The 18,200-nt window shown below is 37.1% G+C and overlaps 1 protein-coding gene across 1 annotated transcript; it reads right to left on the bottom strand.

Annotated features, from left to right (window-relative positions):
• Positions 1-6,604: 6,604 nt before the first annotated feature.
• LOC105360556 (heterogeneous nuclear ribonucleoprotein A3 homolog 1-like) lies at positions 6,605-13,823 on the bottom strand. The gene is made up of 4 exons (XM_011497490.1): positions 13,612-13,823; positions 10,354-10,531; positions 8,712-8,937; positions 6,605-6,659 (listed from the first exon to the last, which is right to left on the bottom strand). The coding sequence occupies exons 1-3, from the start codon at positions 13,742-13,744 to the stop codon at positions 8,724-8,726; spliced, it is 525 nt and encodes a 174-aa protein (XP_011495792.1). The 5' UTR covers positions 13,745-13,823; the 3' UTR covers positions 6,605-6,659; positions 8,712-8,723.
• Positions 13,824-18,200: the final 4,377 nt, after the last annotated feature.

Below are 18,200 nucleotides of genomic sequence, written 5' to 3'. Positions count from 1 at the left end.
GAAAGAAGAAACGAGAGCAAAAGTGCAACCGGTTTGTCTTTTCTCTGCAGACTCAATCCCTTCAATTTCGGTTCCCAAGTTGGGGGATAACAGATAATTAGAAGATTGTGAACGAGGATCTGGAGTTAACTCAAATAGATACAACAACTTTCTAAATTGTTTGCACCAAGAAAACCGAATCTTTGCTCTTATACGACTAAGACAAAGAGGACAGAGAGAGAGAGAGAGAGAGAGAGAGAGAGAGAGAGAGAGAGAGAGAGAGAGGACTATTATAATGTAAATAATAATAATACTAGCTAATGACGATGATTAATGAATTTAAAGCGCATGCTCTAAAGTATTTGACGTGCAATATAAATAGGTGGATGCTTAAAAACATGAGACTTATCGAAAATTTAAATCTAAAAAATGTCTTTCAAAACAAAGATAACCATTGTCTTCATAAGCGATGGAAACTTTGTTACGCGACAAGTGGCCTCTGAAATTATACGAAATTTTAACATCCACATTTATATGAAAATTGTGAAAATTTAAATATTATTTTATAGACTTACGTTATCACAGCCTTGCAATTATAATAGGAAGCAAATATAATCTTTAAGGCTTTTTCTTTTATTATTATTCATGGTAATATCGAAATGACGTTTTACAGCATTGTTGTTAATAAACTCTTTATCTCGTCATAATACGAAAATCACGAAAGTTTTATGCACATTAAAGAAACTTTAATATATACCGTAATACCGTATAATGATTTGATGTAAGTTAAATGTTTGATAGTTTTAGAATGAATTTTTCAGTTGTAGTACGTCGAATATACAAGCATAATAAATGTCTTCTTAAATTTCCAAAATAAATTGTTATCATAGCAAATAATAGTAGATAGTAAAAGTAAATGGTATACATGTTAAATTAGTAATATGTAATTGATGGGTCGAATAGTATTTATCCTTGTTTTATTTATTATTGAATGGAGATCTTAATAATTTCACGTGATTCTGTTAGAAGATCCGGGAGTGCAAAGAAATTGTTCACACTTGACTATATTCCTAGACAGTCAGCCTCTGATTGATCGTCATTTTACCGCAGGTAAAAGAATGGAAAACTTATGAAAAAAATGAAAAAACTTAGGGAGAGGAGCAAGGGTCGTAGGGGTGTGAAACGATAGTTGACGCTTCGAGGTTGTATGATACTACTCAGCTGGTGTAGTGGCACCTCTAGAAGCCGCTTAACAAAACAAATGAACAATCCTCGCGAAGCTGCCGCAAAGAAGAACAAAAAAAAAAAAAAAAAAAAAAAAAAAAAAAAAAAACTTCTAAGAAAGGCGCGGAAGCGGTGAAAACGATTGGTCTACGAGCCAAATAACCTCTTCCACACGGCGACAATACGCGATTTCACATCCAATAGCCAGATCGGCACTCTCCCTCCAACCCCTCACTACGTCCCCTATTTAATCGTGTTGGCATTTGCATTTGCCGTCCGTTCGAGCGCTTTCCCACCGTAATATATTGGCTCTGGCGATTGGCGACTCCATGGGCGAAACAAATTCGAGACAAACTCCCGCCAATGACGAAATCGGAGATCCGCGAATACGTGCGACAACGAGACGTCTCTATTTAATCTATTTGTCCTTAAATGAGATCGCTTGGGCGTACAAAATGCTAATGCTTACCTTGTAGTAGCGCGTCGCGACAATTGTGTTTGTCAGTCGCAGCCCCAATCATTGCTATCTTAAGCTTGTTATCTATCAATGTCGAGGTCGCGGCACAATGTTATAGTTAAAAACCGTTGGCCATGAGACTTTGCGCCCTCGATAATCAGCACGTTCAAGGACCACCGGCTCTCCTCCATATACACTATCATTAATTAATGATATTGTGAGATGAATATCCGAATAAGCACTCCACCAAGCACCAGCCTCATTTATCTCAAATGTTAATGTATGCAACGACATAGACACCCTAAACATTATAATGCGTAAAGACGGTAGATTAAAACGACCGTGGAGAAGAATATCAATCTCGTATTATTAGACGCTGACTGAAGTTCTGAAGTGAAGGATTCTAAACAATTAATTGGTGTGGTGTGGCGTATGGGATGCTTAAACGCAACCGTAAAAATGAATTTTACTCATAATTTTCAGGATAATTCGAAGGATTGCCGCGCGTCGATAACAGCGATAGCGCAGCTCGTGCGCAGAATGGAAATATTGCCGATCAGTATGGTCGATGGTCAAAGCAACGGCGCTCATTAGATTCGAAATAAGCGCTCGATGCTGAGTTGGTGCCTGTCATACGAATCCGCGAACGGGGCGTGCGTCTGGCGGTGTAGGAGTGCGCGCGCGCGCGAATAATCTCGTTACCTTCGATAAAGGCAGTACTAGCGAACGGTATTGTCGTAGAGAGAAGGATAGCGAGAAGGATAGGGAGGATATTGAAAATCGAAGAGGCTGAGCCAGTGTGTTCTGAAAAAGAGCGTAAGAATGAGAGGAAGGAAGAGTGGCGGAGTGGAGCGGTGTGGCGCGGTGAGGAAAGGAATGGAGAGGAGAGAGGCAAAGAGTATCGGATGGCGGCCCATCTGTTATCGCGCCGGACGTTCACCCGTTAAAGTACCGGGGGAACGAGGTGGAGGCTGGTCGTTTGGTGGGATGGTGGGATGGTGGGATGGCGGTGGCCAGGTGGGATGGTGGTGGTGGTGGTGGTGGTGGTGGTGGTGGTGGTGGTGGTGGTGGTGGTGGTGGTGGTGGTGGTGGTGGTGGTGGTGGTGGTGGTGGTGGTGGTGGTGGTGGTGGTGGTGGTGGTGGTGGTGGTGGTGGTGGTGGTGGTGGTGGTGGTGGTGGTGGTGGTGGTGGTGGTGGTGGTGGTGGTGGTGGTGGTGGTGGTGGTGGTGGTGGTGGTGGTGGTGGTGGTGGTGGTGGTGGTGGTGGTGGTGGTGGTGGTGGTGGTGGTGGTGGTGGTGGTGGTGGTGGTGGTGGTGGTGGTGGTGGTGGTGGTGGTGGTGGTGGTGGTGGTGGTGGTGGTGGTGGTGGTGGTGGTGGTGGTGGTGGTGGTGGTGGTGGTGGTGGTGGTGGTGGTGGTGGTGGTGGTGGTGGTGGTGGTGGTGGTGGTGGTGGTGGTGGTGGTGGTGGTGGTGGTGGTGGTGGTGGTGGTGGTGGTGGTGGTGGTGGTGGTGGTGGTGGTGGTGGTGGTGGTGGTGGTGGTGGTGGTGGTGGTGGTGGTGGTGGTGGTGGTGGTGGTGGTGGTGGTGGTGGTGGTGAAGAGGGCGAGTCCCGCGATTTATCGGACGAGACGTACGCAGCACAAAGGCAAGCGGCGACGATCACTTCCGTTCGTCTCGCGGACCAAACTCCCTTCCCACCCGTATGCCCGTCTCGCGTTCACAAACGGCGCAAAAGGGCCCCGAGGGTGCAATGCACCTAAATTATTATAACGAAGCCCGGAGTCTCGGGGCCTCGCTGCCCCCCTATGTCTATTTAAAATGTCGCGCCGGAGACGAAGAACCTGCTGGCGGTTCTCGCTCCGCGCAGCCTCCGAGGTGCACCGAGTTTCGCATCGGTAAAGGGTTGCATCTCTCGGAATATTTTCGTCGGTAGGTGCGTGCATGAGCGATAGAACGCACACACAGAGGCAAGGGCCATTGTACCAGGGACTGCCCTTCTCAGCGGAGCCGAGGTGAATGCCTCGCTCGCATCGTCGTCGTCCAAGAAGGGGGAGAACGTGTGAAAAGGAAAGGACAAAAGAGAGGAGTCGAAGAGAGAGAGAGAGAGAGAGAGAGAGAGAGAGAGAGTGAGAGAGGGTGTACGGCCCCGGGAAGGATTGGGTGGAGGGAGGGGTGGAGACAAGAGAGAGAGAGAGAGAGGGGGAGAGAGAGAGAGAGAGAGAGAGGGAGGGAGAGAGAGCGAGCGATACGGGGGTAGAGGAAGCAAAAAAAGGCAAAGAATCTTCTGCCCCTCGCGATCTCGGTTCTCAGCGGCGAGCTCCAGACGGTCGGGCGTAGAGAGACCAAGGATACCTCCGCGGCTTTTAAAGCCCCGCCGGGTGGGAGAAGGTGGAGTAGGGCCCACCTACAGGGTGTCCTCGCGGTACAGCTCCAATCTCTTCGTGGGAGATTATGCGGGCGATTGTCTTTGGATTATGGACTAACGGTCTCATAACAAATAGTGAATAACAGCGAGGCCTGGAAAAGTGGTTGGGAAATTTGTTTTCTTGCAAAAAAAAAAATAAACAAATAAAACAATAAATAAAACATAGTAACATAATAACGAGCGGAAGTGGGCGTAACGCCGAGGTTTCTTGCAATGCGCATCCATCCAATTTTAATTGCGATAAATTCTCTTTGGCAAGTCGCACGTACGCGTGTCTTACTCATTTTTTAAGAGGACGATAAATTCTTAATCCAACACAGATTTATAATGTATCGAGTAAATTAAACTGGCCAAGGTAAAATGCCAAAATTATTAAAGCATGAAACTTTAGTTTGGAACCTTCTTCTTACACTCAATTTCAAATAAAACATCGAATGCACGGAAATTTAGTGAATAGATAGAGCTTTTAGATAATTTCATTCGTTAGGCGTAACGAGTTATTATTAGCTCGTGAAAAATTACAGCGTATTACAAATCTTCTAATTATGAAGAATTTCAACAATCACTTACGCTCCTAATATGCGATTATTATATTTATTCACGCTATCACACGATATTGCAATAACGCATACAAATAAATCTGTTGATTTCTGCAAAAAATGAAGACGAGATTCAAGTAGTAGAATTTTTAATTTTACTAAAATAACTAGCCTCTTGACAAATAATTTTAAATTTTCGCAATTACATTATATGGCTTAATATTGAGTGAATGTATGACAAGAAATTGAGTTGATGAGTCAAATTATGTTTGTAGCTAATTCAAACAATTGATGTTTAAACGGCCGTGAACATTCTGTACATAACCTCACTCGCCGAGGTTTAATTTCTTCATCTTTATTCTGTCTCATTATCTCAACAAGAATTTCACTTCTTGACCAGATGAGGCAGTATAGAAAGAACAAGGGGGTGTGCGGTGAAAGTTTGAGAAACCTAACGGTTTCACACTCCTCGCAAAATTTTGTTCCCAATGCATAAGAACACGAGAATACATTCGACGTATTATTCAAGTTCATTTTTAAGTCTTACGAAGAGTAGATTTTTGCAAATTTTAACAACTTCTTCGTACTGTAAAAAATATTAAATGCTTAAAATGATCAAACTATTAGCATAAGATTGGCTCTAATATTTCAGTTATTTTATTATCAATGACAATTTATAATAATTTAAAGCTATTAAAGATCAGTATTCCTCATTATGTACAATAATTCAATCGAGTTGCAAATAATATAAATTATAGCCTTATAACACTATACATGTATTAATTAGAATAAAATTCTTCTTTTTTCTATTCATGTCTACTTTCATTGAAAGTATAAACACAGCCAAAGGTGAATTAATAGTAACAATACTGAAAAATCGAATATTTCGAAACATACATACATACATACATATATATATATATTCATACATTACTATTAAAGATTAAAACATATTAAATAGCTTTTAAAGTGTCAAATAATAAACAAACTATTTGCTCATATTTATTGCGTTTTTCATTTAAATAAAAAATATTTTTTGAAAAAGATTGTAATTTTAAATTCAGATCATCTTCAGGGTAATATTAACTCTATAACGTTTGAAGTATATTAAAAAAAATTCTAATTATTCGGATTTGAAGTATTTATGTTCAACTTTTTGTTTTATATACGAACGTTTTGTTTGTATTTTTATATTGATATATGTAAATTAAATATTTTTCTATCTTTAGACTTTTTTTTACAAACAAAATTATATGCCACATTTTAAAAAGTATTCAAAATCCACAATAAGTTGAGATTGAAACAAATTTATTTATAATTGTTTCTTAAATTGAAATTGTAAATAAATGAATAAATAATAAATTCATTATTTACTATAATTCATAGAATTAATAACTACATTTGAGAAAAAATCTCACAATTTACATATACGTACATTTCTCTAATTTACGGCGCAATATGAGTAATAATTTTATCGTGTTTTCGCTGGATTTGTGCATAATTACTCCAATTATACGTGCTTCCATAAGCGATTAAAAAGAAATTTATTAATTTGAGATGAAATAATTTTAATAATATTTATAATCATAAGTTAATAAAAATCATATGATAAAGAGGATTATATGATGTTTTTACAGAGGGCTTATATAATCTGCTTAGATGTTTCCATCAAAATTCAGTAAATTAGTTAGTCAGAAGTATATGAACAGGATTTATTTAAAATTTTTACTACTCAACTAAGTCAAGTGCAAGCTTTTGTGTCTTACAAATCTTACAAAATCCACATAAACCTGCACGTATCGAATAATCAATCCATCCTGCTGTTTTCTTCCTCCCGTTAGACGAACGCAAACTCATTCTGACACGTAATATAATTTTCCCTTCGTCCTAAAATCCAACTAAATAGCAAATGGCATATTTTCCAGACAAATGCAGTCGACATTACAGATACTACTGGAATATCATATGGCTTTGAGGCTGACGAAGTCCGGACTTAATATTTGCGAAGAGGTTGGATCCCGCGTCCTGGAAACACCCTGTATAAGAAGAGGGCATATTGTAAATCGACGGTCAAACCGGTCGTGAGGCACATATACGCGCGCATGCCAAGCGTATCAATGTGTTGCGCTCGTCGGGATCGACGGCCAGACTGCATTATATGAATCGCGTCTGTTTTGATTTTCATTCCACTGCGGAAGCGTCGATCTTTCTTTGTCTTGTCACTTTCATCTGCGTGCAGAATGCACGCACAGGAAGGTGCAAAATGTGCCATGTAATGCATGCAAATCGGCGAGTGTTGCAATACCCGAGAGAGAAGGAGAAAAAATCGCTCCATAACGGCTTGAACGGGGGAGAGCGACGCAACGGGTTTCGCTTACGACGATTCAAGTGCAATGGTAAGGAAAGTGTGTTGTCGCGACGGCTTTCCATCCCCATTGGAGACTGGCGAATTGTCACTGCGAATGGAATCGTGCACTTTCACACCAATTCCTGTTGGCGTTTCGTGTAATCAACGTCAAATTATTTAGCCGAGCTGTGGGTACACATATATTAAGAGCTTTTCGTGTCTCGGCACTTTTCAACTACGCCGCTGATTGCCCCGGCATTTGCAATTATTCGCTTTTGTTGCTCGTTTATCGCGGCCGTTGGTGCATCGAATTTGCACATAATGAGAAGGGCCATGCGTATGTTGCCGAGAAGATTCGCAATAAAAATAAGCGTGTTCGTGGCTATGAAACGCGGCATTCGATTATATTTTCATAGACCCGATATCATTGAGTTGATACGTCTTTAATCGCACTTAATAAGCTCGTTTCGGCACGGCATGAAACCATATGCTTATGAGTAATTAATGTTCGTTCATGGCAATAAATTGATTGGAAGTAATTGTCCACGAAAGAAGAGAATACGTTGCTTATTATCGGAGGGATAGCTTATCACCCAAGATGGAACTTAAAATGTAAATGCATTAGTTAATTTGTATTAAAACTAAATAAAATTACTTTTAACTTTTAAAATACGTAATATATGCAGCGATAATTATTAAAGAAATTTTTTGCATACGGAGATAAATGTAATAACACGATTTTTCGAAATACCGTGATAAAAAATTTGATAGTAATGATTGTAGTAACTTGTGAAATAAAAATTGTAGTAATAACAGCTTTGTTAAAAATAAAATTATTTTTATTATATCAATATTTCGATACAACATTCTAAAATAAAAATGAGGTAATAATTATTTTAAAATAGTGAAAAATTTATTAATAAGCTTAATATTTTGTAGAAATAATTAGTAGAATAATTAGTAGAATAATTATTTGTAGAATAATTTGTAGAAATTAATCCGTAATGAGAACGAGATTAGTATATTTGTCTATGTCGATAACAGATTTTTTATTTATTTATTTATTTTTTCATTATTATTAATTTTTATACAAAGATGAATAACAAAGTGTTTCAGTAATACAAATAAACGCATTAAACTAATGATTCTATTATCGCCTATTCTGAATATATTCAGAATATCACACCTTAACAATGAATAGACAAAGAATTAGTATATAATGCTCTAACTTTAATAAATTTGGTCTAAAATAAAAATACTCTTACATTAATAGAGCTTATAGCAATATTTATAACATCACGTGCTATATGTTTAAAATTTTTTTCTAGCAATGACTGTAAATTTCTTATAAATAAATATATATACACAGACATAATATTAAACATCCTATTGTATTTCAAAAGTATATCTTTGCTTAAGAATGAATTTGTAAAAAGTGTTAATTGCTATTGGTAGAGTCAGGCATGGTCTTTAAAAGGCAAAAGTCACGTCTCAAAGTCATATTAAATACTAACCGAACGAAAGAGAAATCCGTAATATTTGCACGTAAAAAGCAGCAGTCGGGATATTACGTTATATCTCTTGTACAGATTTTTCGATTCGCTAAATTCGCAATGTAGCACATTAAAGTTCGGAAATTCGGAGGAGCCGAGGAAATGAGATGATTATTTTTTTTTCTTTTTGTTCACCATTATTTTAAAAGCAAGGGTGAACGGTAAAAGCAGACTGCGATATGCATTATCATGGTTGTGACTTAACCGGCGTGGGCATAACCGAATGCACCCTGGAAGGGCCCGATATTCCAACTCGCCACCTGGGAGTGGGGTCCGGGTCTGCCAAATCCGCCACCGAGACCGCCGCCATAATTCCAGCCGGGATTCCAGCCTCCGTAATGTCCTCCGTAGCCGTGTCCTGAACCTGCGAATGCAGCTGCGACCGGCCCACCTCCATAATGCGGCTGATGCCACCTTTAACCGTACAGATCGAACAAATGCCTTGTTTATTCATAATTTATTCCGAATTTGTTTAACTTAATCTATTATATTTGCTTTTTCGATTATATAATTGCGTTTATACCGACTAGCATTGCCCAATAGGAATAGGGTTTTTACGTAAGAAAGTCGTAATTAATCGTTGTATTACCGAAGACGGATATTATTAAACAAAAGGAATATATATATTTTTTTTTGTTTCAGACAGATGAAAGATGTGAATTTTGCAAATAATCATAAAACATGCATCTCGATTCCTTTACTATAAATTTAATTCAAGCGTTTCGTAAAATTATGTCACTGCATGTAATATTTACATCATATTCTAAATATAAATAAGATATTTTGTTACGATAAGTTTCTTAAACGATAATAATTTACAGAAAGCTATTATTATATATTATACATATGAATGAATACTTGGTATTTGTTTAGACATCGCTCGGTTATAAACAATAATAATTTTCTATATGTAACGGATAATAATGGAGTGTTATAAATGGCAGATTATACAACGGTCAATTTACAAAGACATTTAGAAAGACATTTTTCAAGAGACTTTACACTGTACAAGAAACAAAATGATTTTAACTTCATTTAATCAGTTGCTTTGAACGATGGTTTTAATTAATTTTAATAAATAATCATTATTCTTGTTGTATTGATATAGTTACGAAGGTACTAAAACTTTTAAAGTATATTGAAATAATTTAAATATCATTTTAGTATTTGAAAGTTTCGATATGTAAATATGCAAATAATTCTCTAGGGGATAGAAGACAAATGGTAAATTATCATTTTACGTCAAACTATTAACTGATTATAAGTCTTTTTATTATTTTCCCTTAAAGTGTCGATTGCCAATAAGATACCTAATTTTTTTTATTTTACGGCAGAGATCAAACTATCCGAATGAATTATTATTTTAATAAATTAGTGTAAAAATATTGTCTGTCTAGGGCGGTGCCACATTATACGTTTAAATATAATTATTAGCTCTTTGAATTTTAAGTTACTAAAGCAATAGTTTAGAATTCTAGGTTTCCCATTATTTAAAATATAGTTAGCACCTATGCTGAAATTTAATTTGTTTTTTGCCTCGTAAATGAGGCTGCGGCTTCTAAAATGTTATTCAGCCTCGTGTGGGCCCGTCTCTTTCGGTTGTTAATACGCGAAATGTTGTAAAGTATTGACAAAAAAAAAAAAAAAAAAAAAAAAAAAAAAAGAAAAAGAAACAGAACAAATAAGATTACATAATTATGTCGGCTTGGGTAAAAATATTCGTATATTATATAAAACGTGACGTTGTCTTGTTTTCATTTAGAGATTGAACCATTCCCCAATGATATTTTATTAACAATTGCATTAGATCGATCAAAGCATTGGTCTTACCCTCCGAAGCCTCCGCAGCCATGCAACTTACGACATCCAAAACCACCGTATCCTAGACCGTAATTGTTAGGACGAAATTTGTACTTGAGCTTGCGCTTGAAATGCCGGGCTTCGGGACCACCGTCGTCTCCATAATCCTCGTAATCGTTATTTACGGAGCGCTGCTTACGTCTCAGGACTGCGATGGTAAAAGAAAGAAATGTATATGTTCTTCTTCGTAATAGCCATTGTCTTGCTAAACCAGCATTTTAGCGAAAGACAAAGGAATTGCTTCAAATTATCTATTTGAGCTTGATTTTTTATTATTATGCTATTTCGATCTTATTTTTTATGTTTACGTAAATATATTTGAAAATACTTGATCAGAGATACTCAACCAGAGAACAGGGATTGCGAATTAGAGGTGTAAAAATACGAACTTGGACAAAGGTGATGACTGGGGATAGTAAACGCACACTGTGACTTATGATGGATTAGTAACGATAGCTTGATAACTTCTGTCTTCCAAGTATTGAAACAGAGGTGTCGGAGAGTATGGTGGGCAGGCGAATGAGTTGAACGAATGTTGCGAAAGCGTGCAAAATCGTGCATCAATGTGAGAAAGTCGAATGAAACGGATGAGAGCGGACCGATGAGAAGGAGAATTAAAATTTCTCCTGTTAGTTCGTTGTATTTTGGCTACTCTCTCGTTGCGTTGATGTGTGATTTTTTTTTTTTTTTTTTTTTTTTTTTTTTTTTAATACGATCTCGTGAATGACTCGATGATGCAATGTTGACGGTAAAGTTTCTCATTTTTCATAAGTTGACGATATGTTGAAGTTTCGTTTGATCTAGCACTTACTTCTCATAATATACACGATAATTCATAATATATTAATTTTGTTAAAAATGGATAATTTAATCAGGATATTAATGAAGATGGCATATAAATTGACTAAATCGAATGACTTATAATATCGAATGCACTTTTTAGTCGACACTTTGATCACTTTGATCGACTATAAAATGACAAATCGCTACTAGACAATATACAGAAATTATTGAAAATAATGCTTTTTCAAATAAGTTTTTGTTTTTTGTATTTTTTTTTTGTTTTTTTTTGTTTTTGTTTTGTTTTTTAATAAATCTAAAGACAGTAGTGTAATTTTTCTATTATAAATAATTTATATTATAAACATAATAAAATATTAATGTTTTTCATCAATATCTTTATTTGTCATATAAGAAAATTTCAATTACATTAATCTTGCGGTAGTAATTTTAAATCGCGTCGTTTGATAAGTAAATATTCAAAACTATCAATAATCACATTGACTATTAAAGTAATAAAATATTGTTTCTTTCCTAATAATTTTCACCAAACATTAACGTTTAAAACTAAACTAATTTCCAATCTGTAAAACAATACTGTAACTGCGAAATTTCAGAACAGTACACAGAGCAATAGCAGTTAATACTGAATAATAATAAGTAATAGGAATTCATATCACTTTACATTAAACAAAATATTTAACAAACAGACACACTATAAATAATTTACGTAATACGAATATTTTATTAGAAAATACTAGAGTTTTTAAGAAAGTGATTATTATTATATATTAAATCGTTAAAGCGTAATATAAGAATAAAAATAGAATATACATTAGATTTTAATCTAAAGAGTTAATTGAATATATATTAAAGTATTCGTTCAACTGAGAATTTTTCATTATATTATATTACTACTTGTCTGTATTTTTCCATTAGGCATTCTGCTGCTCATTAACTGGTTTTTAATAATACTTTTATAATAATTCAAACCGTGCATGAAAGATCGTAAATCGTAAAGGGCATAGCATTCGTCGTGGATGCAATTAAGTTTTATTAAGTGAAAAAATAGCTGGAATTTAATGAGAACCTACAATATCGAATAATCCAAATTTAAGTAAATATTTAAACAATCATCGTACAAAAATTATGTCTTACTGTTCATTAATTTTAAAAAATTACGTATCTCCTTGGTTGCTAAAGCTTTTACTAATCATTAAATCGTACAACTTATCCGACAATTTTAGCAAGGATTTTAATAAAATTTTCATTACGCTTAATAATTTATTTTATTTTATCTTTAAGGAATATCTTATTTGAAAATAAGACTGCTGCATTTATAAAATTATAGTAGGTGATAAAACATTCTGTAAAAGAACAACACTGTACTACGATATTCTATGGGTTAATAAACATTTTTAACATTATACTAGAAATTGTTTTCTCAATTTTTATAGTTACGCGGAGAAAATATTATGGGATGGTTGGGTATGGAAAAGTGTCGGCGAATCATCTTAAATGGGGAAATGAAAAAAGTGACTTATGCAATATTAAATACCAATAGCTTAGCTAGCTAGACCTTTTTAAATAAAAAATTATTCGTAAATTAAATCATTAGAATTGCAAATAATAATGACATTTTAAAGAAATATTTTGAAGGTAAGAATTTTATCGATATGCCTTCGATTTTTTAAATATTACAATAATTTTATATGTTACGTATGGTATATGATTTATAACTCAGTATAAATAGAAATAATATGGATTTTTCCTCTTTGAGTAATTCAAGATATGTTAATATTATGTAAAAGCAAACTATTTTTGAAAGAATGCCATATTTTACTTTAGTTCTTCAACTTAATAATATCATTAAAATATTCACTGTAAAAGACAACAAACATGCCTAAATTAAGTTCTTTAAACGCATCGATATTCCGATATCTTTCAATACTTATAAGCCGAATTGGAAATTCGTGAATTCCCCAATCAACTGTAATAGCAGCGTAAATAATCTGTGATGTTACCGTTTTACGTTTAAGTTTATCTCTAAACGAAGATAATCTATTGAATTAATTTAATCTAAATCCAATATAACGGCGAAGCAACGTGTTGAAATTTCCGAAAGCAATGTAACGAAATAACTATTTCTACGTCAACGTAAATACATTCGTAAGGCTCCAGTTAGCGGCCATTGTTAGTTAAAAGTGTAAAGCAAAAGCACACTCGTCTCGATGATTATTAAACCGAAGTTCCCCGCTTTTCGCAACGAATCCTTGTTTACTTTCATAATGGGCCCACCGTCACGCGGAAAGTGCAACGATTGCGCAACGGTATTCCCTAGCACCTCCGCCACCGTCACCGCCACCGTCTCGCCGACAACCGCCGCCGGCCCCTTCAGCCGCGCCGCTCCATTTCACTTCCAGGGCAGCGCGCCAGGCAAAAACGTACCCGTGTCCCGAAGGCCTCTGGTCGATTTCGGGAAGACGACGACGACTCCGGAGTCGGGCAGTCCAGGTCGGCCGAGTCCCCAACCACCGGCCAGAAACGCCAGGAACATCGCCACCAGTGCCGACCACTTCATCCTCGCAGTCTTGCCCGAAAATGTCTACCTGGAGTCCTATCGACGGAAGGCTGCTGCAAAGTCGCGCCTCGACGCACTCGCCGACACTCTTATACCACCGCCTCCCTTCACCCGGGCGCTCTCGCGCCCGTATTTCGTAAACGTCGGGGAGCCGATGAGCCGCACACAACCGACCGACCTTTTCCTATTAGCAAACGTCCCCGGAAGCACCCATCCTCTTTTTTATCTTTTCTCTTCCGAGGCTCGCCCGGGCGATTATTCATTTAAGCGTAACGCCTGGCCAAGGTATATTAGGCCTACACCGAGGCCCATGAGCTCTTTGTCGCGAAACTCGAGCGGCAAGACCACGTGTCTCCCGAAGACCAGGTCGCCTGAATTTTTCTTGAATTTCATAGTATGTTTTTGGATTTATCGAGTTTTAAATTATCGAGGAATGCGGCGGTAACGTGTCAAGTTTCCACGAATGTAAGTTCGTTTTATGAAAAATGAAATTATCTGTATAGTTGCATGGGAATTTGAATTGCGAGTAGAATTTTGGTCTGAATTCGTCATAGAAGATTGTCGAGTCGACATGAAGCAATTGTTTATTCCACTTTTATGGGAAAATTGCATTTTGCAATGTGTATACGTACAACTCGGTACTTCCCCTCTTGATATTTATAAAAAATTAAGGTTATTTCGTAGAGATCTGTTAAATCCATAACAAATTTGTTCGATGGGGGAGAGCGCTGTTTTTTTTTCTCCGTCAGTACTCATCCGATTACTAACTCTCCATAAAAATACGCATTTCAGAATTTTTACATATATTTTACATTGAAAATTACGTCCGTTGAGTATACATACACAGCGCGCGACTTATTTTGCAGCAATTAGAAATTTATTTAGCGGAGTCGCTCACTCTCAAGGTCAAGTCAACTGTGTGTTTCAACCTCCCGCGTCTCATCATTAGAGCGTCAACACGAATTTGTGAAACATTTGACGAATAACATATATATATATATATATATATATATATATAATATGAAAGAATAGACGGGAAGAATAGACTGCGATACTCGAGCGTATCGATCGATAGGAAAATGTTAGCAGTCGCCAGGTGAAAATTAAGTGGACAGGCGAATCTTTCGAAACGCTCTTTTTAATTTTCACCAACGTAGAAGCGAGGTCGAGCCGATTATACGAGATCGGGTCATTAAAGGTCTATTTTTTGAAAAGTACTTATCGCCAAATTCAACGGCAAATGATCATCGTCGAGACATGTCGAATTTCGCTCGCGGAGACGTAAACCGACACTTCGAGATGTGACACGCGAGGCCGAGTGCTACACGCCCGCGCACTGGGAATCCCGCGATGAATATTCAAGAGCTGGGAGGCTTTCGCGGCATTTCGACGCAACAAGGACGACGACTCGGCGAGTCGAAGGTCGCGCGAAATTCCCACCTAAGCGGCCCTCGGGCGCTAAATATCCATCGCTGGGTGCCGACCAACCATAGCCATTCCTTTGCTCTCTAACGGATACTCGAGGGCCATCCTCCTCTAAGGCTCAAGACGACGATATTAATTTAAACAGGCGCAACTTTGACACTTGAGAAATGCTTATGGATAACGCGTCCCTCTCTCTCTCTCTCTCTCTCTCTCTCTCTCTCTCTCTCTCTTTCTGCGTTCCGGCGTACGTGTCTTAACGCCAACTGGTTATGCGTAATGCAATGTATGAATTATGCCGACAGACAATGACCGAAGAGGTGAGCATGATTTAAAAGCCTCGAGTGAAATTATTTCTTTTTCGTGGTATTTTTAAGTGCTCTCGCTCGCTACGCCAATACGCTGATCCCACGAGTGAGCTTTGCGTTTTTGCAAAACTGTCTCACGGAGCTTCACCGATACGCTTAATCATCGGTAATGCAACGTCAATTTCAAATGAAACTGGCCAATACCTCGGCACGATATTTTAAGTCTCGTTTTCCTTCTACGACTAATTTCACGAAATCTCAAATTATTATTTACTATATTAATATATCCGAATATGTTTATGCGCCCTCTTCTATTGATATTAGACGCTTATATTCATTTCGGCGTGCTTTCCTTCTGTCTTTTCGCTGAAATGAATGCCGATTTTTGATATTCTAACTTTTGATATAACGCTCGACAAGTAAACCAATACTTACGCAATAATATGAAGAAAAAAAAAGGAAATTTAATAAATTACAAGTGTTTACTTCTAAATTAAAGAATATCGGATAATCTTCGGGGAAATTTGAAGCATTGTAAGCCCTAGGTAAGTATAGTATTACGTAAAACTATATGCCGTTATTACATAAAAGCATTGCCTTTTATGAATTTGACGAGTCTTCGCTTCACTAACAATTTAATGTTTGCTTAAAATTAAATTTTTTACCATGATAACGATAATTTATACTTTCTTACCATTATTCTGTAAAACAATAGGCCATAGACACTCGGTTTTACTATTTTATGAGCAAAGACTCTATCTACTAATATATGAAAAGTCAAAGCTTTTAAAATTGATAAACTAAGCACGTCGGATAATTGTTTATAAACTTTACGCTTTGCTACGTTATATCGAATCGAGTTCGAAGCAATCATCCATGTTCTTGATAATGGTGCAATAAGTCCAGCTGTGTTTTATTATTTTAGAACCGAAGGTGTGATATTTTCTCGAATTTGGTGTACGTTGAGTGTCAGAAATATAGCTTAGGCGTACAAAATTGTATTATTTTTTGTTTTTTTTTTTTTTTTCACAAATTCAATTTTAATTCAAAAATGCATCAACTGCATAAATCCAATCTTAAAGTTACGAAAAATACAAACAACTAATTATGTGTATGGATAATGCAAATATAAACCCAGGACTGAGGCTGTAAAGAAATCAGTGAATTTTAACAAAATATGTATAAATTCGTTTGATGAGGTGCGCTCCTCATTACTCATTATTACATATCGATATCTAATTACAATAAAATGCTCCTGGCTCGTACTTAAGACACAAACTTATTAAATACATTTGACTAAGAATAAAACTAATAACTTTTGTCAAGCAACGATAAAACAACATTACAAAATATAAAATACATAAAAGGATTTGCGCTAAAAATAATTGAATGCAACAACAACGTTACATTAATGGGCTGAGTGCAAAGGTGAAAAGGGACAGGCGAGGCAAGGTGCCAGCATACAGATTCAATTAAAAGGCAAAACAATGAAATATTGAACGCTCGTGTACGCATTCTACTATATTATTGTGTAATTTATAGTCATCGAGACATAACGTGTCTGATAAAACGCGCGATAACCGTCGCTCCCTAGCCCTGCCTCCCGGGACAGCAGGGCCCGGTCGGGCAGCAGGGGGGGCCTATTTTCTTCTTGCTGGCGATCGCCCTCACAATGTCGGATATCTTCTTTAGGAAGAGGATCTTTTTGAACTTGAGAGCCTTCTTATAGCCAAGGAGGATAGCCTTTTTATGACTGGCGAGGAGAGCCTTCTTCTGGTTGCTGAGTTGATGGTTTTTGGGGGCAGGGTGGGGGTGCGCGAAATCGCTCTTGTTGTGAATACCGGGGATGGGGTGATCGACGGAGTCCTCGTGCACCAGCGGTCGGCTCGGCTGCTTCTTATGCTTGGAATGAAGTTTGTCCGTGACTTTCTTTAGTCCGCCCCCGTCGCTATACGTGATGGTCTTCGATACTTTCAGCATCGTGCCCAGTTTGGTTTTCAGCTCGAATCTGAAATTTCAGAAGGGACGGCGCACGCGCCCATCCCAAAAGCCGTTTGATTACTCATTAGCCATCCGTTTGCTCATGGCAAATAGCTCGCAAGGTAGCAAGGGGCTTCGGGAAGAGATCGAATGTCGAAGGTAATCTCAGCCTAACCTAACCACTGCACTTCAACTTTTATGCGCATCAGCTTTATCTGAATAATAATTGTAAGTATAAAAATGGTCGAATCCATGTATCATCCCATTAATGAGCCAGTCTCTACTAATAAGATTTGTTAATATTTCATAAATTTTTCGGGGAACTGGGGTAGGATACATTGAACGTACATAAAGTATTTGCTTATGGTAATTTAGCGGTTAAAAATATTTTTACGGTAATTTATAGAGATACATATTCATTATCCACATCCGTATTACGTAAAGAACTGCGCGTATTTGATATTGGATGTAATATATCATCATTCGTTTACAGATTTGGATTTCATATTAGAAAATTTGTAAAATATAGTCTATGCTTGAGCACTTAAATCACAAACAATTATTGTCTACGTGTATTCTACTTATGGTCTTCGATTAAGCTTATAAAAATTGAATTAGATTTTTTAATATCTCTACACGTTTGTTTAACAGTCGGCTTGTTACATAAAGGGCATTTACGGCTTCATTGTCAAAATAATAAATAAATAAAATTAAATGACTTACTCTTTCTTAATATTTTTGTCAAT

Source organism: Ceratosolen solmsi, unplaced genomic scaffold (assembly GCF_000503995.2).
Source record: "Ceratosolen solmsi marchali unplaced genomic scaffold, CerSol_1.0 scaffold47, whole genome shotgun sequence".
Lineage (NCBI taxonomy): Eukaryota > Metazoa > Arthropoda > Insecta > Hymenoptera > Agaonidae > Ceratosolen > Ceratosolen solmsi.
The sequence above is the reverse complement of the archived record's forward strand: the minus strand, read 5'-3'. Positions and strand labels throughout refer to the sequence as shown.

What these genes read in the sequence shown, in the direction of transcription:
- LOC105360556 (XM_011497490.1), bottom strand. Translation starts at nt 13,744, where the DNA reads ATGAAGTGGTCGGCACTGGTGGCGATGTTCCTGGCGTTTCTGGCCGGT. An exon ending in CAGAGGCCTTCGGGACACGG is followed by an intron (nt 10,532 to 13,611) that starts GTACGTTTTTGC and finishes TTACCATCGCAG; the next exon opens with TCCTGAGACGTAAGCAGCGC. An exon ending in GGCTGCGGAGGCTTCGGAGG is followed by an intron (nt 8,938 to 10,353) that starts GTAAGACCAATG and finishes GTACGGTTAAAG; the next exon opens with GTGGCATCAGCCGCATTATG.